The sequence below is a fragment of the Aythya ferina genome (assembly GCF_964211825.1).
Source record: "Aythya ferina genome assembly, chromosome: 2".
Classification (NCBI taxonomy): domain Eukaryota; kingdom Metazoa; phylum Chordata; class Aves; order Anseriformes; family Anatidae; genus Aythya; species Aythya ferina.
The window spans coordinates 115,132,237-115,158,824 of NC_140297.1; the positions used below are offsets into that span (position 1 = coordinate 115,132,237).

Here is a 26,588-nt window from a genome sequence, read left to right on the forward strand (position 1 = left end):
ATATGTCATTATGTTTCTTTTCTGGTTCATTTCTTTCTATGTTTGATGTCCTCAACAGAGAAAATTGTGAAAACACCTGAAACTGGGCCACAAAATATTTTGTGTTCAGACATTACTGAATGGCCAATGCAGAGACTGATAGCCTAAAGTCGAGATGCTGTCAAAATCCTTCTGCAAATGAGCAAAACAGGACTGCATTTCATCATGCTGCAATATTATGCAAAGGACTGTATTATTTACTCCACAGTACGGAGTCTGTCTTGACTGTTCCATCCGCTTAGCAGTAGATGACAATGACAATGTGGTGTTATTGCAAGAACAACATCATCTAAACATCATTTGAAAGCCCTGAATTTAAAGACCAAAGAAAAAAAATATAGATAGGGAAGATCACAAGGCCAAGTTTTATGGGTGGAAATAGTCAAATTCTGCAGAATTCTGCACTTATCTCTCCTCCCTCTCCTCTCTTGCTTTGCTCTGTCCTTCCTCCTTGGTAGTACCAAGCATAGCTCCTTACCTTCAGCAGTTTCATGAGGCCTTCTAACTGAGCCATAAGCTCCCTTCGGCTTTCCTGGAGAGCAGACATCCTTTGTTCCAGCTCGTCTTTCCGCTGTCTGAGAAACAAGCAGATACGATCAGAGCTTATCCTTCAGCCTCAGCAGCTTTTAACTGCCTCATTTCCCCAGCACGACCATGAGATATAAGTCTGTCTATGGACTGCAGGAAAGCAAACATGCTGTAAGAGTTCAGTGCCTAGAAAGCAGGGCTACGTGGAAGCTATGGAGTTCCCTTATACTGAGAGTATTCATGGGACTGAGTACAGTGATTAGGAAACAGACAGACCCTGACACAGACCCTTCTCCAAAGAGCAAATGAGGTTCACATTTGTATATATTTTCCCTTGTGGGAATGCCTGGCAGTGATTTCATCTTTTGTCCTTGAATCTCTCTAGTCAATAACCTCACTAACTGTCAGGAGAAATTAAAGCCATGCCCTGAAGGACAGGAAATTGCAGCAGGGGCACTGCATAGGGTAAGATATAAGAGAATCTAAGAGAGTTCAGAAATTCATCTAGAAAACACAGTGAACTGTGTTTATTTCTATTTTTTTCCCCACAAAGCAAGCATAAAACTATCACATAATGAAGCTATAATTGTTTGAAAATAGCTCTTTAGTCTTTAAGTCCAGTGCTAGTCCCTTGACAGTGTGAACACTGAGCCACCCCCTGTGTGACAGCCAGCCTGTGTCCTCTTCACTGGCAACAGCTTTGATTCTGCACAGCCCCAGTGCACCAGAGGGATGTGCAGCTCTTGCACATGTTCCAACATTTCCACATTGTGTGAGAGGTCCCCAAATGAATACAGAATGGAATTGTTGCTCCCTGGAAGCTGTGCTGGAATTAAAAATACCACTTTTTTATGAAAAAATGTATATTGGGTGTGTTTTATGCCCTACTGTGTTGCAAATAAAATAAACCACTATGTCATTAACCTTGTACTACCTGTGAAACGTGTTCTTTTTCTGAAAGGCCTCACCTTGAATATTCTGTGCTGTTCTGCTCTCCACAATATAAAAAGGATGTTAAGGTCCTTGAAAGTGTCCAGAGGAGGGCAACAAAGCTGGTTAAAAGGGCTGGAAGACATGTCCTGTGAGGAGAGGCTGAGGGTGCTTGGATTGTCCAGTTTGGAGAAGAGGAGGCCGAGAGGTGACCCCACTGCTTTCCGCAGCTCCCTGCTCTGCTCTGCTCTGCTCTACTCTACTCTACACGAAAGAGGACCAGAATCCACAACACTAAATATGTTTACTATATTTAAGGAAATATGAAACCCGGATTTTGAGCCTTCTATGCACATTGTGTGAGCAGTTGCTGATATAAACACCACAGATATATACAGCTCATGTGCGCTATCGCTCACCTATATATTAGGATCAGATAGTAACTCTGCTAGGCTGTATTACTCTTTGGGAGGATTATTTTCTGCTACAAATTGTCTGTCTTGGACCTTCTTTGCCAAGCATGCAATGGTTGGAAATGCTGTGAATTGTACAAAAGCAACTGAGTTTAAGAAACTGCTAATCAAAATAAAATACTGATGTAATTCAAGGTGGCATGTCCTAACACATACCTTTGTTGGGTTTAGATTCATTCTATATGGAGAGAGGACCTAAGCAGTGTACAATGTACAGGCCACTCCTCTGACAGCAAGTATTGATTCAAGCCCCCAGATCTGTGGGTTAACAGATGTAGATCAATGCTGCTCTTCTGAGTCCTGCTGTTTTACATATGAGCAGCCTTATCCCATGTTAAGTGTATAGGAATTTGAGTTTTTGCCAAAATTCAACTGAACATCAAAAGCCAATCATTTACCTTTCAACTGGTGAACGTGTTGGAAGATACGCAAAGAAGCACAGACCCATTAAAAGTTATTTGCTGACTCTGACACCGCATATTAAATCAGAAATGATACCGTAATTGGGGAACTCAGCATCACTGCCCTAGGGACATCCCATGTCAGGAAATTTAAATAAGGTTATTATGGTTTTAATATGTGTAGCAAAATTGAGAAGATGTAAAATTAAGCAATCTGCTAGCACTGCACAATCATTTGATGTTTCTTTTTTTAAGTATAATGAATTTTATTTGTCAACTACATAGAAAGTTGATCTCCTAAACCTGCTTAAAATAGACTTCAAGCTTGATGCACAGAAGGAACTACATTATTAGTATATTTTGTGCAGTGCATGCATCTTCATCACATTCAGTTTTCTACCTTAAACTCTCACAGAGTGTCACTTACCTGTAGATATCTAGGAGCAATTATTTACATACTAAAATCACACATAGAAATTAAGAAACCAATTTGGTTTTAGATTGGAAAGCAAATGTAATTATTTGTGAAACAGAAAAATATTTTAGCGTGGAAAACAGTAATAAAACTATACAGTATTTCTAAATAAAGAATTTGGCATAATTTCTTACAGTTACTTTCTTCGGTTATGAATTAGGCCACAAAAATATCACTAGCATGAGGAGGAAGAAACTAAGTGGCCAGAAATTTTCTCTAGTCTTCTCATAAGAGAACTGCTGTTTGGGAAGGAGGGGATAAAATTTATCTAGTATTGTGCCACTGGAAAGAAATTATTTACACTCTGTTCTCCATATACATGAAGTGATCTGAATAGCTCTTACTTGACTCTCAGCCTGGCTCTCACAACATGAATCAGGACTTAGAGGCAGCCTACAGATCTGTGCCAATGACAACTGTTCTTCAATGTGATATATATGGCAATTAGAATACCCACATAGAGAATCCCAATTAACATGCAGATACATCTGTATCAATGTTTTTAGCTTGGTGGGGTAATGGGAGGAATGGTTCTCTAAATCTTCAGCTGCTGCAGATGATGTTATTCCTCCCTCCTCACATGGCACAGACCATAATGCTGCAGCCTGGTTGTGTACCGTGAAGAGAACTGACCTCTCCTTTGAGTTCAATGCATGGGGGAATTTTCCAAAAATTAACGTCTAATTCTGGCTGTATTCTCATGTAACTCTGTATTTACTTCAGCATAAATGAGAAGTCTTTGTAGAAGCATTTGTTCTGACAGAAGAACATTTTTCCCCATATGATTAATGGCATTTGGACAAGGCTGTGGGGACCTATTCCAAATGACCTAAGGGCCTAACTCTGCAAACACTAATGCACAGGCTTAATTTAATGTAGATGAGTAATATGTGAGATTCCTCATGCATGCTGCTTAAAGCATAAGCTTAATTACTTTTAGGACTACAGCCTGCACTGAAATGGGAGAAAAAACACACAATGTGCTATTTACTTAAGAAAGCTCCCAGAAGTGTAAGCAAGGTTTATCTCGTATTTCTTCCCCTTTTGTTGTAAGCCTGGCCTCAGGAATGGCCTCAGGAACTGCTGTGCACTTACCTCAGGAGCCGGAGCTCTGCCAGGAGAGTAGGATTTTGTTGTGCCTTCTCCGGTGTGGGCTGAGATGCTTGCTCGTGCTCAAGTCGCAGCCTCTGGATCTCCTGTAGGATTTCTCTTGGGGTTGGGAACAAGGAGAATACTGCAAGTCAGTCACTGACCACAAGACCTGCTCACTACACATCACTAGAGGAGAAAAAGTATGACTGTATGTACCTCTTCACCAACACGGATTCAGTGACTGAGCTCTAACCAACAGAAGAAGCCCTCAGCACTGGGATATTTTTTCAATAAACTTTTAGGGTTTCACCACAAAAGGGAAGTATTTCTTCCAGACCCCCAAACCTAGAGGTAGATATGAAATAGCTATATGCTTAATTAAATTGCTCCCTTCTATTTCTTCCCAGGAACATCTCAAGCACCCCATGAACTTAGTAAAAACTGAAGTAATATCCGTCAACATATTTCACACTTAAAAAATACTTGTGGAGTAAGTACAGATCTGAGAGCGGTCATCAATGCACGGAGAAGCACTTTAATAGGACTTGTTACGACTGGCACACCAACCCTGGAAGACTGTCAAAATGATAACACAAAGCTTCACAGCAGAAGGTTGAAACCTTTGTGATTTTCTTCTCTCCTTCGCAGCGTGCTGGGTACCAGACGGTCAGGAGGCGGACTCAAACTATGAAAGACAAATCAAGGCTGGAGCCGGTGGCTCATTACGCTGTGACAGAAGGCAGTGCAGGGTTTGCAATAGGAAACCATCTGGTTTGGGCTGTCCTCTCTTTTACAGTCCAGCAGTAAAAGCAGAGCTGTGCAGTCATACATTTCATGACATCAGGCAGCCTGATACCTCGGGCCAGATCCTCTGCTGATAACACAGGGGTGTCACTCCTTTTTTTGGGGCTGCTAGACCATTTCTCCTGGGGACTCTCTCTCAGTCTCAGTTACATCTGTAGCGAGTGACCTATTTCATCAGCACCCTCACGTGCTGCTAACCTTTCTGCAGACCTTTCTCAGGCAGTCTGTGTTCTGGGGAGCTTTAATCATCTTCTTCACAAATAAAAGCAGGGGAGCATATCATTACCAGGATGACTGATCCTTTTATCATTTCATGTTATAGTTCTACAGAGGATCCAACTCAAAATTAATCTGGTTTAGAAAAAGGACAGGCTTTTTTTATTAAAAAACCCCACTCTTATAAACAACAGCTGCAAACAATAAAGTATCAATAATTACATCATTTAACACTACATTCATGAAAACTCAGGGTGGCTGGGGATCTCAAAGCCTTTGTCGTGTTCTGTGGAGCTTTCTGTGCCCTGTGCTTTTTTGGGGGGGATGGGTGTGTGTGTGTATAAGTACATTGCACAGAATTAGGTGGTAATAAATGGCAGGGAGCAAACAGGCATACACGATATATGGGACTGAACAAAACCAGGCACTTTGTGGATGCTTACCGGTTTTTATTCTCCAGCTCGGCAATCAGCTGCCTCTGCTGTTTGTTCGCATCAATGGTGAAGGAGATGTCTGCTGCCCCTCTCTGCTGCCCCTGCTGCTGCTGCTGAAAAAGAGAGGCTGTGCTGAGGAAGGAATGGCCAGCACGCACCCACACGCCCAGTGCAGGGCCAGGCTGTGAGACCTGCTCACAGGACATGCAGCACCAGCCTTGCCTATGCGGCAAGGAGAGCAGCCACGTTTTGGCTCACACCAGCGCGGCTCTAATCCTAGTAAAAGCAGCGTAAGCACTACCATAAATAAGACTCGGTGTTTACCATCCTGTCATTCATCACATCTTCTAGGAGCTTTCTTTGAGACAGTTGTAAAAATGCTTAATCCCACCCATCTGAAAACCGAGGGAAGAGCACTGGTGCAGGCACTGCCATTAACACAGCTCTTCTCTTTGATACTGCAGACTAGAGGAGGGCACTGAAGGAAAATCACCTTCCTTCTCCAGAAAAAAGAGGTTATGTTTTCCATTTCAGTGATGCTTCCTTCCCTCAGAAGCAGGGTTTTTCTTTATATTTGAAAGATTTATACCCTGGTTTCAGTCTGGCTATTTGGCCCATTTGGCCAAGTCTTCCCATATGTTCTGGTGATACTTCCAAAAAGCTTATCCTCCAGTCCTGCAGATACAACAGAACCTTTTCTATTTTTTTCCCTAATAAAATTAAGTGGGAATCAAATTATTTCTTGCCAAACTAGGCAGTGCTCACTCTGGCTTTATTGCACTATGCTCTTTTTTCAATATTTTCAGCAATAGCCAAATACTGGTTTCTTTGCTCACACCAGTTTTTCAGCATTGGATCAATGACAACGAAGAGCAAGAATTAACAAAGCCATATAAAGTTTTGTAACTTTCAAAGATGTCCAGTTATTTCTGACTCTGATGTGAAAGACTCAGACACTTAAGATTACTCTGCTGAGCTACTGCTGCCATCTGAGTGTTTCCTGCTGTAACAGCCCTGTGCGGTGGAAGTCCAGAGCCCAACTCTATGTGATGCCAGGCACCTCCTGAAGCAATGGACCCTCAAAAAGGATGAGGAAACACCTCAGTACTAACCTTTGTTAGCACTACCTGTGGGGAAACAATGCGTGGCTGTAACTGCTTAGCATTTTTTCTTCTGTGCATACATTTTCCCATTAATGTTCCAACCACCAAGGGGGGCAGTGCATAAAGAACTGATATGTGCTGATGGATGTGAGAAATCATGCGTGACAGACGGCTGCACGGGGCCATGGGTTCAGCTTCGCTGCCTTCACTTGGGCTGGCTGGGACTCAGCGCGTTCACGTGACGAGTGCTGCCTGATTTCACCCTTTCAATTGACCCTGCAGTGTAAATCTCGGTGTGAAAGTATGCTTCCTGACATCTTGGACCGGCTGCCTTTTACTTAACTATCATTTATGGTTCCTTGTTCTACCAAATGTGCTGAGATGGAAAAAAGTAACTAAGGCTGACCTTATTTATGCCATTTAAGATTTTATATACTTCGATTGGGTTCCTGCTTTCCTCTCTCTTATTCCTGAACATGGTTAGCGAGGTTTTAGCCTGTCATCACCTTCTGTCTTGAGATACATAGAGCAGAATAATCATTGCTCTGAAATGAAAATGGGAGCTGGGGCTAATGCAGTGGGTCATTACAGTCATCCTGCTGAAGATCACTCTTAAAAATCCTCAGCACTTAGGGCCCCAGTGGCTGTGATATTTGAACTAAAGAGCAAAATGGATTCATCACCCTGTTTTTCCACTGCAGTAAATCATTAACCTTTAGCCCAGGCTTGTCCAGACAGTATTTTCCAGTCTTGCTTGAGTTCAAGATGTCAGATTCTCTTTGCTGTAGTTGTTTAAATACCGGTACATTGTTATATAGATTATACACATTAGTACGTGGATTCTTTGGTTTAAATGGCCTGCATAAAAGTGTTATTCCAGAAGTGTAACAACATGCGATGCAAAGGATAGGGAAAAATAATCCATTAATCACTGAGATTGTCAGATGTAATTTCCCTGATCTTGCCAAGCCCCAGGAACATGACATAAGGAAAGCACCTTCCTTTAATTAAAACACTTACTGATGAAGAAGTTTCTGCTGCCAGCCTTGCTGCATACCTGGCGATCAGCTTATGCTCTTCATCCAGGCGACTTGCGCTGTCGAGCACGCTGCTCGGGGTGTGGAGGGGAGGGAGGGAAGACACGTTAATGCACACTACACAGGGCAATCTCTCTGTCACTCTGTCCACTCACACACCCTCGTTACAGAATTTAGAAACAAAGCATCACCAACATGTTTAAAACAGCAGGTGTTAATTGAGCCAGGGGGAGAAGTGGGAGGGTAAATGCCCTGGGGGGTCAGCTCTAGGGGCCAGGCAGCACCTTCCTTTTGGGAGAAACAGCATGGTCTGCATGGCCAGGGCCAAGGGCCATGCAAGGTATATCTCCCAGACTACTGTGCCCACAGAGGGGTGGAAGGTGGTCCAAAACACCAGTCAGTGTCTGGTTTTACTTCTCAGCAATGTATCACCAATAAGAGGGATTGCTATTTGGAGAACAGATTAGTGGGAACCTCAGTGTTTCCTGTGGACAACTTCAGAAGCTTTGCCAAGTTGACAACAGAAAACACTACCTAGAGCAGTTTTGCACGGCACTTACCAAGGTCTCACAGACCACTTTAGAATCCAGGAATTTATAATCTGACTCTTTTATTCTCATATTCTTGATATTTAGGAGTAAGACCTCAGAGAATCACATAAGGGTGCACCGCAGATCCCTTAAATGTGGATGACTTAAATGCAGAAGCCTACTCATGCTGCCGAGATGCAAGAGTTTACCAGCACACACTGCAAAGACACTGCTTTGGTCACACGTAGAATCACCATAAAATTGCTAATGAAGTCTAAGAACTTACAGCAAGTATGCTGAATTCCTTTAAAATATTGCATCTTACTACAATTTGTTTTCTAACAATATCAAAGGCAAGTACTCCTCACAGGTTAATCCCTTGCCAGCTGTCCTTATTTTAAATGGAGTTTTATTATTAAGTCAGAAGAGCAGGAAAAAGGTAATGCAGTGAGAACCTTTGCCATTTCTAAATATTTAGAAGTTTGCAGAGAACCACCAAAATGAATAAAAAGGACAAAAACAAAAGCATGAGGAGGGCTTAGCTACTCCCAGACAATCCTGGGATTTAGAATCCTACATTGCATGATGCCTACTATATACATGTACAAGAGAAAAAACGAAGCCCACAAGAGAAGGGGAGAAGAATGCTTTTGCTGTGTGGAATCTGTGACAGCCCAGCAGATAATCCCAGACAGAGGCAAGCCTGCCCTCTCTTCTTATGGCTTGGAAATTTTGTGATGTTTTGGTTGAAGGGAGACAGGCACATGCCTCCCCACCCATGTGCCAATTAGGGCATGCAGCTGGTTGCTTGAGAACAAGCTTCACATCTCAAAGGAGTGCACAAAACAAGGGTTAGTTTGGGTATGTTCCTCTTCTTCTTCTATTTATTTTTTTTTATCTAAATATTATACTTTGAACCTGAAAAGCCTGCCAGATGAAAATAGCACAGAGATATTTTTCAGCAAAAAGTTCTGCTTCTGAAGAATCAGCATCTATAAAAGAAAAAGGAAGTATTTCTCCAAAAATACTCAGTGAGTTCATATCCCCAGCTACCTCAGAGGAATACAGTGTGCATCTTTTGGTTGGCTTGATTAAGTCCACTGGGATTTAGAAGTTATGTTTGAAAGATGAGTAGTGGTTGATATTCATTGATCATTAAACTAAAGCTGGGAGTTGTGTGGATTTGTTATGATTTGCTGAGGTAAGGGGAAAGAGACAAACATCATTCTTCTCTTATTCTGACAATAACCTGTGAGACTACAAACATGAAGTTTCAAAAAACAGTAAAGCTATGAAAAGTCAGATACAGAGATGTTCTGTGTAACCAAAGCTGGTGCAACAGACTGCACAGAAGACTTTTGGTGATAGACAAACACAGCCTTTTTGGCTGTTTAACTTATTTTATTACATAAATAGCTTAATTCTATTCTTACTCAAAGTCTTGTAGGATGACAATGTACAACTGATTTACTTTCTGAAAAGACCCAAGCTAAAGATGTTTTTCTAAACTTTCTAAATCTATCACAGCCATGCTTCTTACATACTCATGCCTGCTGTAGTGATCTGTCATCCAGGGAAAGACCGGGGGAAGCAGCTCTTACAGACACACAAAATCATGCAAACCAGGTAATAAGGATTAATTTCATCACAATACAATTCATTTTTAATTTTTCCATAATGATGAGAGCTGTCCTAACAGATGGCTGTGAAAACAGCAAGCACTGAGCATCAATTCTTTTTACAGCTATGTGCAACTGTATTACCCACCCTGGAAAAATAATGGATTATGGTTCCTCTTGCTGGCGTAACATAATCTACAACGTAGTCCTGGGATGTGAGCTAACCCCAAAAACAATGACTTTACTGAAAGAATCAAGCCTCTGCAGCTCTTTTATTTTTACTTGCTATTATGTCTTTGATATACATTTATGCGTAGGTGGATGTCATAAAATAGATGTAGCAGTGCATAAAATTTGGTTTATGAATGCCAGAAATCACTGGCCCCAAAGCTTTGTAAATTAAATCTCTATGTCTGAGATAAATTTAATTCTGAAATGTACCTATTCTGTGTGATCATTAAGCAGAGAGGTATGTACAGCAGCATTAGCCTCAGATGCCAAGCCTTTTATGTCTCTGATTTCTGGTTTGCCATAATTCACTTTTGTTTTACTTCAGCAACTTCATGGACAATGATACAGTGAAATACACACAAGCTTTAAAATATGAATACGTGTGTAGAATTTGGGATCCTGCAGAGAACCTTTCAGGCATCCTTTTGAAATAAATTAATCTTTTTACACAAAAATAATCTGCCAATGATCCTTCTTTTCTAAAAAAAAAAGTTAAACAATGTTTTAACACTGCTTCTCCATTAGTTACCATTTCTTTAAAGACCTTATAATTATTAGCAATATTGGTCTGGTGGAATTATTAGCATTCAAATGTTGGATATCCAATATTTGCTTTACAATAGGTGCTCTTTTTTAGGCTTTTGTTGATTTGTATAATATATTACAGCCTAAAGGAGGTCCATGAAAAAGGATCTTAAAACTCCAAGTAAAGGATCAAGAAAATGATAGTGTGTGAAAAGAGGAGTGACACCCAAGGACCTTAGCTATTTCTCATGCTTCAGATGCGTCATATTAGCCAGTTCTGCAGTACAAGCCCAGCACTAGGTGATATGGATGGTCTCTGGCAAAATATGTCATCACTGGTTTGAGAAGTCTCAGAAATGCCACTCTCTCATTAAAGTTTTGCAGTAGGGGAATCAGCATGGGCTGCATGGTGTGCTCTTATTCTACTGAATTTAAACTTTCACTGAGTAAATAAATAAACGAATAATTCGTTATGAAAAGTACTGCAAAAATAAAGGGTAGGTTTCTAAACATCTGGGCTACAAGAACAATGTCATAATAACGACCCAGTAAATGTATTTACCTGTGACGTGTCCAAAATTGTTCTGCTTTTAAGGCATTTTAAGCTGCGACATATCATCTGAGCTCTCTACTATTGTTAAATTGCAATTTCCTTTAGAACCACCTAGATTTTACCATTGAAATGTTGGTATCACTCAGGTATGCAGATATAACCAGAGAAATTAATTCCACTCAAGAGAGCCCACTGTCTATACATTTCCTCTGTAATCAGCATCTCTGATTTTTTTCCTCTTTCAATGGAAGACTTAGTAGAAATCCAGCTCAAGTATTTTGAAGCACACGAAGCTCTGAGCTGCCCCGTAGATTTGCTTTACGTCCTCCACAGATATCTCAAAGAGAGAGACCTGCCTTCCTAGCTAGCTAGCTGTTTTGCACACTTGTGTAAAAAACGTCTTTGAAAACAACATGGAATACCACGGCGCTTTTATAGTACAGAAGTATGACTCACCATACTACTACAGAGTATAACATAAAAAATCAGAAAGTATTTTATCTTTATCTGCAACTGAAAAGAAAGACTGAAATACGTGGAATTAATATTCAAGACTAAGTAGAATCTCTTACTTGTGTGAACAAAAAGGAAAACAATTTGCAGTTAAAAGATTTTCTCCTCCTCCCCCCAAAATTAGTCCCTGAAAACGAACTAAATTAAATATCAAGTATTGGTTTTGCACTTTAAGATTAAAACAAGCAAAACATCTGCTTAAGGGGTGCTATTTTTACCTATACAGTTACTATAAATACTAAGTTAGTCCTTCTCTTGTTTCTTAATTTGCCCTGGAGTACCGGATTCTAAAAAACCCTGATGAAGCTTATTAGCCTGTGAAGGATGGAAAGGAAAACTTGTACTTCTAATTCCAGTATTAACTAACTGCAGATGAAAGACAAAGATAAGCACTGAAAATTAATTAATTTAAAAGATCAAATATGAATACTAGATACACTTTAAAAAAAGGCACACGCACACAACAATAATACTAACTGGGGTATAGTGGATTGAGCATTAGCCTGACTCAGTATCTAAAAAAACAATTTGTTCTGTTTTGAAATATGACTTTATAATTGTCAGGATACTTGTGTTCTTTATGCTGACAAAGTGTATTTGTATTTTGCTTGAAGATGGAGGCCCATCTACAGTCATTCCTCTTTTCATCTTCAGATGCCAGTAGCACTTGAAAAATGGTATTTTGCAGGGAGACACAAAAGCTGAGCTTGCTAGTTGCTGCCTCCCCTGAAACCAGGAGCTACCTGGTTATGGTCAGCTACATGCTTTACTCTAGTGATCAAATCTTGAGCTGCAGGGCAAATGAGCTTGAACTCAGCACTGTCCTAACACAGCTGTGTGTGTTTTGAGCAAACTGCATCCCGCCATGTCAGGGCATGGGCAGGAGGAATGCACGTTTTCCCGAAGATGCTGCCCCAGTTGACGAGATGCAGCAGCTGAGACCTCACCTACCCCTCCTGGAAACCAGCTTCACAAAGGAGCTCCAGAATGACAACATTTTGTTTCTTCTTCCCGTCCTTACCATAACATAACCATTCCTTTTACTAGTCTCACTGCAGCTGAGCAGAAAGTGACAATGCAACATGGTTTGATGCACGACTAAGACTGCTGTCCATCTCAGTTATGCTTCTGTCAACATCTAATTGGTATCTCATATAAATGATTGAGATTGTTTCTAGTTGAGGAAGCTGTGGCTGCAGTGATTTAAAGTCAGTAATCAGATGTTATGTACCATACTTTGCGTTAGTTATTTAAACAATTAAGGCCATTATCAATCACTCTCCATTCATCCCTCAAAAACATGACACTTGAAGGATGTTACGGCATATAAGTTTTATGTACAGATTTGAATACAAACGTCCTGTGACTTGGTGAGGTTGGCCCAACTGCTTGAAGGAACATGGAATATATGGGATAAAATTCAGAGGACGGAGATGGTAAAGATGAGTCTTAGCATTCACAAAGGGATCTAACTGGTGGTCCTCACTGAGGCTAAACCAGTCACAGCTATAGCATTAGTAGCCCACCACCAAAAATGACTAAACCAGGTCCAGTCTACGCTGGCCTCATGAATGCCCATATTGAGTAGGTCACTCATGGTTGGCAGGGCCACATTTTATTCTTCCTGTCAACTAGGCCTAATGGTACTGTCCTCCTGTCCTCTTCAATCATGACTGGGCAAGGACTGATCTAAACACATGCCCCCAGTAGCTTGTTTTCACAGGCACTCTGTAAATATCATTAAAGCCTGCTTTCTGGAAGCACTGCTCCAAAAATGAAATTCCCCTTCAAAATGCTTTTGTTTTGGAGAAGTGGTTTTAGCTTTTCTCTTTAAGAACCAGTTTGCCTTTTCCCCCCACTGGCAAATTCCAGTGGGCTGCAGAGTAGAGAAGCAGATCGAGAACAACAAAAGCAGAATCTTTTCTCCACTGCGCATTGCTACATGGCAAATTACCGTCATTTCCAACTGCAGCTACACACAGAAGTGAGTTTTGTAAGACTGCAGAGAACCACTGCATTCACCCTCCCTAAAGACACTGTCTTGTTGCCTTCTCTACGTATAAGAGTATATGCAGAGTTTCTCCTAACCCGGGAAATACTCTGCAGTAGCAGTAGGAGAAACTGAAGGGCTCGTTATGAGTAAAAAAACCCTGCATGAGCATAGTTTCATCAGAAACATCCTGCATTTTTCTCTTCAGTGCCATATCTTCTGCACTGCTCACCATCTCTCTGGTACAGGGATGCCAGGACTAGAGTTTTCTTGCACTCAGAGAGGCAAGCCAGCACGTCCTCCATGGATGGCCTGCTGTGATACCGTCTTCCACCAGTGTCAGGACAGCGCATAGGTTTAGTTGACAAAGCTCCATACTCCCTCCAGCAGAAATAATGAACTATGCTCAAGTATGCTTAAAACCTGTCATACCTGAATTTGAATGAAAGATAAGGGCAAATATGTATACAAGATGTAAGCAATGCAGAAGTCAGGTAGATGTAAAAACTGTGCCTGACATAAGAAAAACTGAAATGAACTCCTTCCTTCACTAGGCTAGTAAGCAAATTCCTATTATTATCATTATTTACATATTATTATCATTTCTTACTTTCAAGGTACGACGAAGCTACGAATTATATACCACCTCAGCAATTATTTCCTTGAAAACACAGACTTGTCAGTCATTGCTGCGTGAACATCTCCGTGCTGCTGACAAGACCTGCGCTGACTGGTGTGTGGCATCCCAAACCAATTTGTATAGTCACTCTTTAACTAAGTGCTTCTTTGCAATACCTTGCTATTTAGCATCACTAGAGGGAATAACAGCGATTGCCAGCTCTGGGAGGACATACCCCACATGCATACGCATTCCCTTTAGGTTAGTGCTTATAGAGAGCTGCGTGATGTGCAGCCATGAGGAAGCGAGGAGAGCTCTTGGCCGACCAACATCCCTTTCCTGGGTTCCCCAAAGGTGCCAAACCTGCACTAACCGTGCGGGGTTGCTCTGCAGCATGTTGACATACAACCCGATGAGTACATGTTCATCGGCCAGCCTGTCTGCAACATCGAGGCTGTACTGTAACCTGGAACGGGGTCGGGGGGAGAGAGGGTGCGGTCCGGACAGACAGAGGGAAATAAACAGAGAAAGCAGGAGCAAGTGAGATTATGAAATGGGAATTTAGGAACGAATAATTAAATGCTCTTAGAAAAAAAAAAGTGCAGAAATTATTTTGTTATTGTTGTCACTTACATATTAAGGATTTAATGGCTTAGGATGGTTGAATACAACTCAGTTACAGAGCCAGCCACGGAAATCAGTGAGCTGCCAGATCAGGCCAGAGACTGGGGCTATACAGTACCATTTATTTTAAAATAAAGCAGATTGTGAGGTCAGCTCTAATTGCTATATACTATGTATAGTTCATATACATCAAATATATCTAAGTTACACACAATTAACATAGTGAAATCACAAGCTGGATTTGCTTGGAAGTATCTGATCAAGACCTCACATCCAGGTGTACATGAATATATTTAAGCGTGCCCTACTTAGCTCACAGGGTTAATTGGTTATTAGAATTTTCTGAGGAAAGATATTTAAGTAATACATTAAAAGCAGAGGAAATAGAGGAAAAGTTTTGTTTTAGCTGTGTTAGTGCAAGCTATGAACATACTCTCTATTTAACTTACCCTTTGCCTTTCAAGAAAGCTGGAGCAGCCCTAGCCAGCAGTTTGCTCTGCTCTACTTCAGTATTCTTGTAAGGAGAGCTAGTTAATAAGACAGGAAAACTAAGAAGAGGGTAAACACTTATGTCTGAAATTCATTACAGAACAGAGTTTGGAGAAACTCATTAATGAGGTCTGGGCTTAAAAACCATTCAAAATAGAACCTTTACAGAAATGTTAGAAAACTTTGGAAATGTGATGCCAAGAATTAGTTTTCCCTCCTGTTCTCCAAAATAAAATTATAAAGCCTTCACTATAGAAAAGACAAATAAAATGAGCTTCTCTCACAAATGGAGAGCTGAAGGCTTGTATCACTTCCAGGCAAAGTCTGATGCAAACATCACCTGAAATGCAGCCTTCAACTTCCCCATAACAGCTAAATTGCTTTTCTCTGAATCTACCATAAAGTAGTTTCAAAAAATTAGGTAAGTCTTCTTATTTACATTCAGTGATAGGCTACATCAATTTTGTTTCCTGAAGTACTGTTCTTCTGTTGATTTAAAAAAATTGTAGTTCATCAAATCCCATTTGTCCAATTGCATAATGCCACTTTTTTTTTCCTAACTACAGTATTTAGTGGATTGCAGTAACTGCATCTTTCCCAATAGAAAAACGTCCATGTTGATAATTTCTTAAGATAATACTGGCTAAAGACAGAGAAATTTAAATGTTAGCATTTCTTTCTTGGTGAAGAGTTTCTGTTAAAACAAACAAACAAACAAACAAACAACAAAGCAAAACAGAAATACATTTAACTTTCTTGCTTTTTAAAATTATTTATTTTTTAGTTTGGCTACTGATACTGTAAATACCTTTGATGAAAAGACCTGTGTGTGAGCATGCATGCACCTGTGCATCCAGATGTGTGTGTGTGTAGGCAGATGATGCTGTATAAATGTGATGCATGATAAATCTGAGCAGATGTTGCTCTGATGGACTGAAGAGCAAAACCTTTTATATTAAGACACCCAAAGAATTCACTATGATTGGGTGTGTGCCATTCTCTCCCTGCTTTGGGAGGTTCAATAAGGTTTGAGGGTTCAATAAGGTTATCAGCCTTATTGAGGGTTCAATAAGGTTGAGGCTATCAACCTTGTTGAGATTGTCAACCTTACTGAGGGTTCTGAAAAGGATGGCACCAAAAGGTGTTCAAAGAACCCAAGCCCTATTGCTTTATAATAAATCTGAAAGAAAGCTCAATGAAATGCAATACAACACAGAAAAAAAAAAAAAAGCTTGCTTCACATTTCTATGTTCATCAGCATGCTATTTACATGTGCCGTGCTTCTACAGAAGCAACATCCATGCAGATAAGCATGCCCCAAGCCATCTAGAAGGATATGTCTCTCACTATGTTTTCTTCCCAGTTACAGAATAAAAATGCACTAAAGGGATACAAGATGTGCCATGTGCCGTACCAGCCAAAAAAAAAAAAATGCAGCATTCCGTTCTTAAGTAAAGATAAATTAGTTGCCATAATTGGAGACTGAGGACCACATGGTAGATTTCATGTTTTGCTTTCTAACAGTGCAGTGCAGTGTCCCCACCAGGTGTAAGCTCCCCTTACCAGGTATAAGCTCCCCTTACCAGGTATAAGCTCCCCTTACCAGGTATAAGCTCTCCTATGCTCCAGAAGCAACATAATAGGGTGGAGGGATCCTCAAGCAAACTTCACAATTGGTATTGTTTCTCACCTCCGTTTCCTTCTTAGTAGATTAAACATACTAGCATCTTTCAACCTTTTCTTTTGAGTCATGTTTTCTTAGATTTTTTGAAATTTAAGTGTCTCTTCTAGACTCTGCCAAGCTGACTAGCATATTTGTTCCAATACCATGCCCTACACTGGGTGCAAACCTCCAGGCAGATGCCTTCTCCTCTGGGTAAGGAGTTTTAATGGATTTCCACATGGTGTCCCAGAGTCAGACACACTCTAACAGTCATATTGCTGACTCCAATTAGTTTGTGGTTCACTGCAACTGCTTGGTCCTCTGTTAAAATATTTCTGTCCATCCAATTATGCTCCATCTTTTATTTGATTATTTGCTTCCTTGCTATAGCACTTATAATTAGTGTGTTTCCTCTAACTGATTTCAGATCATTTGGACATCAATTACTACCATTGCAATTGAGCTCATTTTTTAATTTAGAAACTGCTCTCCAAGCACTCCTTCCCATAACTGTTTCACCTTTGTGCCATCTACAAATTGCATACACTCACTCTACTGCTCCGACGAGGTCATTACAAGAAATAATGCTTATTGTCTGACTTAGGATAGACTTCAAGAATCCCAGCTGATATGTCCTTCTAGAATGACAGCAAACTTTTGAAAATTTAATTACTGATTTTCAACCGCTTGTGCATTGACCTTATACTAATTTTCTCTAGCCCTTATTTCCTTCGGGTACTTCTGTGTCATCTGGGACTATGTCAAAAGCCTTTTTAAGGTCAAGCTGTATATCTATCGCATCTTTTCTACCCACCGGACCAGTTATCCATCAAAGAAATAGATTAGTTTGGTTTGACATAATTTGTTCTTGACAAATCCATGACGGCTATTTCTCATCTGTTTATTATCCTCCAGGTGCCTACCAATTCTTTCATAATTTTAGTATCTTTGGATACCAAGTTTAAACTGTCACTTGCATAATTCCTGCAATCTTTGTCCCTGTTTCCACCTTCAATGTTACTTGCTTTGTAAGATCCAATATTAGTCTCCGTAATTTGTTGTCCATAAATTCCCCAAAATACAGAGATTGTTCTTGCCACAGTGAACTTCTCTGGATCCTACAAACTGGAACGTATCTTTTTAACTCACATTCCTGTTAAAGTGAGCTGCTGAAGAGTGCTTTCCCTAAGAGTTAAAACCTCCAGCTTGGAGCAGATGTCTACAAAGATGCAGATCCAACAGCTTTGGTGCAAATGTTACACCCTCTTTTGGAGCCTACCTGACTACTAAAACAATGAGACATTAACTCTTCCTTTAACAAGCAGAATACTGGTCAGTAAAATCCAAGGAGGATTCTAATCTTTTTGTGAAAACAACATGCAAAGACAACACACAGTTCAATTCTACAGCACTCCTTAGCCGAAGAAACATGGACAGCAGCAGCAACCAGAACATTTTCCTCCAAAGTTAGTTATTGTCCAGAAATTTGGCCTAATTGCTCAGCGCTGTATGCCCAGGCAGAATATCCAAATCTTTTTAGGTTTTATTTGGAATTCAAAGAAGGCACCATCTACTCTGACTCATCGTTAAGACTCTATTTCTCATTGGTTATGGGCATTTGATAACATCAAGTATTTTTTATACCTACTACAGAATTACCGAGTTATTTCGGGTTCATCAGAATGTGCTGTATCACTCCACTTATTCTAGTTGATTACACCTTTAGAAGAACTAAACATTCTGCTGTGAGGGGGCACTGAAAAAATGCAAGAAAAGCCATTCTGTTTCATCTTATCCCACCTTAAAACCTGTAATTCAATAGTTTAAAGGAGACAGTTATTAAGAGAGAGAAAGAGATTGTATCCTTTACTGCGGTAGTGATAGACTGTAGCTGGGGAACAAAAGAATCCAAATAAGGAAGAAAATGTTAATTTAGCTGGGTGTAGAGTTATTCTTCTCGACTAGACAGAAGTTTCTATAATGCTAAATTAACTTGTTTTGGCATAACACATCCAGTTCATTGGGTTTACAAGGGCAATGCCTACTCTACAGCAATGTTCCCTTGTTCTGCTGCCCTCTAGGTAATCAGGGATCAGAAAAATAAATGTGAGATTAAAAACTGAATATTAGCTCCAGTAAAAACAAATCAGGACTTGTGGTTTTAATTGCATATTAGCTGCCATCACAACAAATTACTGTGATTTGGTATTTGGGAGAAGAACAGTGATTTTTTGTTTCTTCTTTTCTAATATGAGTACTTTTAATTTATTCTTGAGCTGTACAGAGAGGAATAAAGGAGCCAGCTGAGCACAGTATATTGTTGATATCAATTTGCACACTATGTATATTTAAAAGAAAGGTATTTGTAATTGTTATGCCAAACCTTTCATTAAAGCTTATTTATGGACATGATGGCTCAAACTAGGTAAGCATTAATTTTAAAGGGATTGTGATTCTGAAGTGGCCTGAGGAAACTAAGAAGCATCTTGAGGAAAGCCTAAATCTGACTTCCTTCGAGCTTTGTAATAATTGCATATCCACCCAAAATTGGTGCTTCAGACTCAATTAAACTGCAAATGACATATCATGTTCAATCTCCTTTCAGCTGTTCCCCACAACTCATTATATTTACTAGTTATCAGAGATCTTTTTCTTAATAAGATTCTTCCTCTTCCTAGTTCATTTCCCTGTTTTACCCATGAATCCAGAAATGAAGACAGTGTTTTGCTGTACTTATGACACCATGTTCATTTCCAGCAGCAGGATGACTTGATGTGCTGAATTCAGCATTTCCTGATACAGGAAGAAACTGGTTGTGAATGGTAAGGCCCCTATGTGAACAAAACTATCTTAAATAAGTACCATGGGAACGCTACAAATGACAGTCTGTGCCAATTCTCTTCTGCATAAACATTCTAATTACATAAAAACTTTCTGTAAAACTATCTGAAAGCTCTGAACTAGATTGCAACACACATTAAAGTAACCTTTAATAAGTTGTCTGCAGTGAAAACACAGCCAGCAGAGCTTTTACTCTTGATTACATTCAGCTAGAAATTTTACCCTGAGTTTATACGATTCTCAGCATAATATGAATCACCGAGCATTTAATATAAAACCAGCAGAATTGCAAACAAGGCTGTCAAAGTCTGTTTCTCTGATGTATGAGAGGATGGGCTTCCCCTAATGAGGCCTGATTTTCCCATGGCAATAGTAATAGTAAAACCTACAAAAATGAATGAAGATATTGTTATTAGTCTAACACAGATTGAAGAACTTGGCATTTAGGAGAAAAGTACCTTGGTCTCAGTACTTTCTTACTGAATTATAGCTAATGCTCACAGACTAATCAAAGAAGAAAAAAAGAAAGGTCATTACACTCCACGGTAAAAAAAAAAAAAAAAAAAGAAAAAGGAGAAAAAAGTGGAACTGCTCTTATCCAGCAGTGTATATTTTATGCAGAATGAGTTTGCCTCCTCCTGCAGGTCACTAAGATGAAAGAGAGTGCTGGGAGAAGAGTGCATCAGCCGGAGGCACTGGTCACATCTGGAGCTCTCTAAGTAAATGCTAGGTCTTCGCTAGCTACGGGAGGGCTTAGATCTGCCTTTTCTGTGGCCATTTTGAGAAGCAAAGCAAAGTGGTTTCGGGAAGGTTATTGGCAAGTGACGCTAACTGCAGACTGGCAACCACCAGCAGCAAGAGCTGTGGAAAAGGGAGGGCAGGCTGGCCGTGAGACTGGGAATCGTTTCCAGACTCTTGTGCGAGCCTCTTTCATGCCTCTGTCAAGAACGCAACCAGGAAGCCATGCGCTGAAGATGACAACATAGAGGTGCCATTTTTTGGTTTTCAAAAACAATGTTTCCAACTTCCTCCAGATGCATAATATTAATCCTGTGTGAAAAGGTAAAATGGAAGATTTGTGCTGTGCACAAGCAAGAGAAGTTGGCAAAGCCCACAGCCAGCAGGAAGTCTAATCAAAAGACTAATTAGAGCCACAGAAATCCTCTAGCCCGCCAGAGCATTCCTTAAAGAGTATCTTTAGTAATTTAGCAGAATTGCTAATGATTTAGTGCTTGAGTTACAGAACTACGGCAATTAGTGGGTTAGTGCTCTCATACTGACCGTGAGTTGTTGTGAAGCTGATTTACATACAGCTTTATAAGAGAATGCTCATCAGCCACAGGACTGGCTACATTTATACCCCCAAGTAACCTGAATGATTCAAACAACGAAACCTTGTTAATACCCCAAAAAGTATGCACAGAGAGTATCATGTTCATTGTGGATTCATTACAATAAATGCGATTTACAACCACTTAGAAAGAACAATGACTTTTTGGCTTATAGGTTGTGTTTTTTTGTTGTTGTTGTTTTGTTTTTAATAACAAGATGCAATTTAAATTTATAAGAGTTGAAAATAAACATGAAAATAAGCTGTAAAGCTCTTAAAATCCTGTTAATGCTGTGAAACAAAAGTTACAATAGCTTTTATTATACAGAATTGTTTTATATGTTGGGGTACTGTTAGCTCTAAAAGAGCCAGAACTAACCACTGCATCACGGAAACTTTTGTTGTATATAAAAAATTCATAGTATGCACTTAATCTGTGTACCTATGGTTGTGGAGTTATGTCTCCTGCTTTCAGAGGATTCGCCATCAGTCAGTTCGCCCTCTAGGAGGACAGGAATTCTAATGTCCCAGGAATTATCTACATTTAATCCTCACATTTAGACAGCTGAATTACCACACAAGTAAAATTATCAGGAATTATTCATACTCCAAAAAATACAAGTAGCACAGTAAATAGGGCTGCAATCATTCCTGCAGGTCCCTAACCTACGTGGCAAAGCACACTTGAATGAGCACAGGGACTCCTTGGGCACAAAGGGAAGCAACAGCTATACTCTAAAAGAGCATTGCTCTTAAAGACCTGTCTTGGAGAGGCCACAAATAGATTGTTACGCCTTGTCCCAGCACATAAAATCCCGAATACTCCAACTGTAGATATTTTATATCTCAGATATTTTATATAACTGTAGAATTTGCGTTTGCAGTTTCACTGTCTGTACAGGCAGCAGATCTTGTCTTGGGGGCTGCCCTGGGGCTGGCTCTCAGAAAACATTTCAGACATACCCAGCAGCACTTGCACTAAGATAACAATGGGAGTTTACAGTTTATAGCTCCCCGTACCAAAGTTCATAAATCAAAGCAGTAGCAGAACATCTTTACTCTGACATTTCAGTGTTGTACATTGAGGATTTGTTTTCAGTGTTAAAAAAGGTAGCCATGCATACCCAGAGATTGTGTTTGGTTATTGGGGAACACTGAAGCACTGACAAATACAGCAAGGACCAAGCAATAAAATGCATCCGAGGAAGCCATGTCACTCTTCCCCAGTATAGCAAGAAGTTATTTTCCTGCCGCCTTCTCATCTATGTACATTGGTGGGCTTACATAGATCAGGTGAAACAGCCAGAAAGTGTTACACACATATTTTGGCCATGTGAGCCAAAATACTGAGCCAAAATGTACATGCTCAGCTGCAAGCACCTTTTCTTTGGTATTAACGCTTCTGACCACTCTTTTCTGTTTTGTTTGTTGACGGGTCACCATATTCCAAGACTTGTAACCTTCAAAGAAAATCTGAATGGCTTAACAGTAGGAAGGATGCCTTGCTACTTTGTGAGTATGAACACATTTTCCCTTTGTTCATATTACACCTTGCAATACGAAGCAGGCATTCCCTACTGGCAATGGCATGTCCCAGTTTCTATTCCCACAGTGCTGCAACATCAACAAAATGGCTTATATAGCTCATTTTCAGCCCCTATCAGTGGATGCCTAGGTAGCATGTGAGCACAGTTAGTGGACTTAGGAGTACAAATAAGAACTGAAGCTCTGTGCTCTGTTTTGAAGAGTTTGGGGTGCCCTTAATCAACTTTCCATCTGGATAGCAGGGTATCAGTCCAAAGTAACCAAGGCATTTCTTTTAATTTTTTTCTGGGAGGGGGAGTTAAGATCTCTAAAAATCTCTACCGCCCTCATACAGTCATTTAGCATAAATTAGGATAACAACTCACCTTCTGTTTGCAAAAGGACTTCCTGAGGGAACAGAGTGGGAGAAGAGTGTGTCGTTCATGCTGGTTACAGGTCGGGGGGGCCTAGAAGAAGGCAAAATGTCCAGCTGTATTAATGTGGTACAAAGAACAAAACAAAGCAAAATAAAAACAGCAACAAAACAGGAAAACAAACAAAACAAAAAACAATACACCACCCATCAGTAACAGTATTTGCAGAGAATTAGGTAATTTTTTTGTTTAAATTGACATTACTGCTGGCATCTTCAGCTTTAAGTAGCAATGGCTCCAAATGAAACATGCTGTGTTTTTAACCAGAAATTGATAAAAATATACCGTTGCCTAGTTCTGAAAGGAAATAATGCTTCTGTGTGTTCTGAGGTGAATTTTAAGGAACTCACTTGATTTTTTTCCTGCTTTAGCAAAATAATTACTCTACAATTTTTTTTTTCTTTCCAGAGGCAAGTAGTCTGTGGTACAGTTGCTGTGTTCAACCTGCTAGGTTGAGCACTGGTAGCAGGTTAGCTGTGGCAGCATGCAGGTCTGCATTGCCAATAAACTGCACAACTTTTCACAAATTTATCCCTGGTGCTGAGCTCCATGCTACCATATCCACGCAGTGACCACAGTGTCCCCATGCCCCTCAGTGTCCTATAAAATTCATGCAGTACAAAACTGCTTTAACTGCAAAGCTTTTCAATTGGGATATCGCCCCCCAAATCAAAATTTAAAGTAAGTATCTAGTTTAAAAGGACCCATTAATGATGATGGTTTTATTATTACATTTTTTATTTCCTGCTCTGGCTAAAAATGAAATGAGAAGGAATATATCCTCTCATTTCTTTTATTGTCTAGTCTTAAAAAACATTTTGTGCATAATATTTGCTTCCGTATCCATCAAAGTGAAAGTTTCCCTTCTTAATGGTCTTCTTACGCAACATTGGGCAAAAGATATGGACACTTCAGAAAAAAATGAAAAATATGATACTAAAATCACAGGGTTTTTAGATCTGAGCAGAACCTGAAGCCACATATAATATAGACTGCAAACTCCCTAGATATCAAGGTGTTTAAAGTTCCCTTTAAGCTCTGGAAGATCTGTCTTGTCTTCTAAATTTTGCAAATGTGCAAATCAAAATATAGTAGCCATCTGCAAAAAATTCACTGTGCTGTCATTGTGCAAGACAATTGGTCACTCAAACTCTTTGTAAGAAATGAGGAAAGCCAGTTCAGCACAGAAGTGACTGATTAGTATATATTTTCTTTCTTACTCTGTTACTGTTAGAAAACAAGCATAAATGCCTTCTTTGGCAAGTTCAAGTGGATTTCTCAGCATGAAACCACCACACTGATTGTAAAGAAGTTAAAATCAGGGTATAGAAAGATGCAGGATTTTCCATATTTATATGAAAACACACTTTTAGAATGTGTCTGCAGACCCACATGAAAAACTGCAGATCTGGTCAGTCATGAATTTAAGAAACATCCCTTTGTGTTCTATTTACTTATTGCTGGATGGAAAAGTGCTTAATATTATTTTTCATGGACTGCTTCATCAAAGCTATAAAGAGCTGGGATGAGGCCATAATTGGAGCCAAACCAGTTTTACGATAATGGAAAGGTCATTGCAGTATGGGTCTTGAAATAGAGATTTGAAAATAAACTTCGAGAGAATACTTGGAAGCTAATCTTATTTAATGAGTAAGCAACCGGTGATTTGTTGGCTGGTAATTATTTAGGAGCAACAGCTCATACCAACCACATGTGACTACTGATGTGCTTTTTTCTCTTCACAGTGCAACCACTGTCCAGTGAACACCTTCTAACACTAACTGGGCAGAGGCCAGGATTTCTGAAGATGAGTCCAACCCTAGGCTATGCAGTCCTAGACACCAAAGGAGAAGGGTGGAGAGCTGGTTCCTGATGTTCTCCCAAGGAAGGAGACAGGGAGAGTGTCCTCTTGGTAGAGCTTGGGCTCTGCTTTGCCCAGTGGGTATGCTGCACCTATTAATTTCAGCAAATCACCACTTATGTACTTCAGGTTCATGTCTTTTCTAAGTTCTGTGTGAAAAGCTGAGTGGAAGGGAAAGTTTCTAACACCCCCAAAGAGCTCTTTCCTTTTAGTATGTCTCTGTGTACACATTATTGGTTTGGTTGCTGATAAAAAGTTAGGTATTGGTAGTGATGAGATTATAGACATTTTTCAAACTATTTTCCTCCAACAAGTGTACTAAAGAAGAAAAATACTCACCAAGTATCTCTTTTGCAGCCAAAATGAAATGGAAAAGACATAATTAATTAAATTGTCAGTTTACAACGTATGTGGTCTGAATACAGCATTGGACAAACTCTACTCTTATGACCCTGATTCTGCAAAAATTGTGAGTCTCTACACATCATAGAGAGTCTCTACACATAATAGGTCACTGATGCTGTTTACATATGCAGAGTTACTCTTGTGTACAAATGCCTACAAACTTCAATGCTTTGCTAAAGCTTTGTGATTAGCATTTGTTTGTCAATTCTTGTATCAAGAAAACTGCAATTTAAACTAATCTGAACTTTCCCAAGCAAGTTTTTTTTTGTTGTTGTTGTTGTTGTTTTTTTTTTTTAAGGTTGCTGCCCACTGTCTGCCCACTGTCACATTCCTCAGGTTCAACCTGAATATTAAATGGATGTTCAAAGGCACCTATACAGTTGTATGATATGATAAAACAAGAAAAGCAGACTTTATGGTAAAGCAAAGCAAACTCTCATCTATTGACTATAAACATCTATCTTTCAGAGGTTATTTCTAAACTTCTGAAAGTGAGTCATTAAGCTTTATGATAAACATGAACTGCTGATACCCAATCAACTGTCCTCAAGGAGGAAGAAAACCCTTAAAACAATACTACCTAAATATGCTGTGTAATAAATGCATGCTATAGCATAACACATACCCACGGTAATAAATCAAATTAAATAACAGGAATTTTCTGAAGTGTTCCATGCTGGCCTAAAATCTTCATGCCAGTGTCAAAAAGCAATGCTCCCACTGATGTAGATGGAAATGAAGTCAGGCCAGTGCAGAACGCCTTTGAAAATCCCTCTGTGATGCGCTGGCCATGCCATGTCTCTGCAGCCTGGTGTGTCTTTGTTGTTGCCAGTCTTATGCACAGAAAGGCAAAATGACCCCTCAGAAGTTCCTCTGTGTAATTAACTACACATTGATGACTACTTCTCTAGATAAGCCTTAGATGTGTTTTTAATTTAATTGAAGATTTTGTGTGGCACCGGTAAAAGAAAAATCCTCCAATCTTTCTGTCTGGTACCACTCAAAAGTGTAAGAACAATGAAAAGCAAAGGCAGTATAGTAATGCAGAGAGTATTTGTCCTCATTTAAGGAAGAAACTACTAAAAAAAGGATATGGTTTTGTTGCCAGAATTCTTCCATTAAATGCATGTATAAAAACCTTTTTGCCTGGATTCTCGCCCAGAGCTGTTTCTCTCAACTTCCATTACGTTTAAAAATAAAAATCACATTGGCAAGAAGATAGAAGGTACAACGAGGCACTGTGGCATCTCTCTCCCCTCAGTTAATTTATGTGAATTATTCCGTAGATCATGCTGCCTCCACATC

General features: G+C 39.8%; 1 protein-coding gene and 1 long non-coding RNA gene across 22 annotated transcripts in view; one reads left to right on the top strand and one right to left on the bottom strand.

Moving 5' to 3' along the window:
• DTNA (dystrobrevin alpha) overlaps nt 1-26,588 on the bottom strand; it is a 219,199-nt gene that overhangs the window by 21,238 nt on the left and 171,373 nt on the right. For 9 of the 21 annotated variants that reach the window (XM_084510723.1, XM_084510724.1, XM_084510718.1 and 6 more), the window contains 8 exons: nt 22,970-23,050; nt 21,011-21,100; nt 15,186-15,263; nt 14,486-14,578; nt 7,516-7,603; nt 5,402-5,505; nt 3,942-4,055; nt 518-614 (listed from right to left, as the gene is read on the bottom strand). In XM_084510723.1, the coding sequence (XP_084366849.1) occupies nt 518-614; nt 3,942-4,055; nt 5,402-5,505; nt 7,516-7,603; nt 14,486-14,578; nt 15,186-15,263; nt 21,011-21,100; nt 22,970-23,050 (745 nt within the window). The remainder of the gene's footprint in view (nt 1-517; nt 615-3,941; nt 4,056-5,401; nt 5,506-7,515; nt 7,604-14,485; nt 14,579-15,185; nt 15,264-21,010; nt 21,101-22,969; nt 23,051-26,588) is intronic. The other 12 variants (XM_084510716.1, XM_084510715.1, XM_084510713.1 and 9 more) reach the window with 7 other exon arrangements.
• LOC311432357 lies at nt 8,921-10,367 on the top strand. The gene is made up of 3 exons (XR_014690003.1): nt 8,921-9,093; nt 9,590-9,688; nt 9,807-10,367. It is a non-coding gene; the product is annotated as an uncharacterized lncRNA (long non-coding RNA).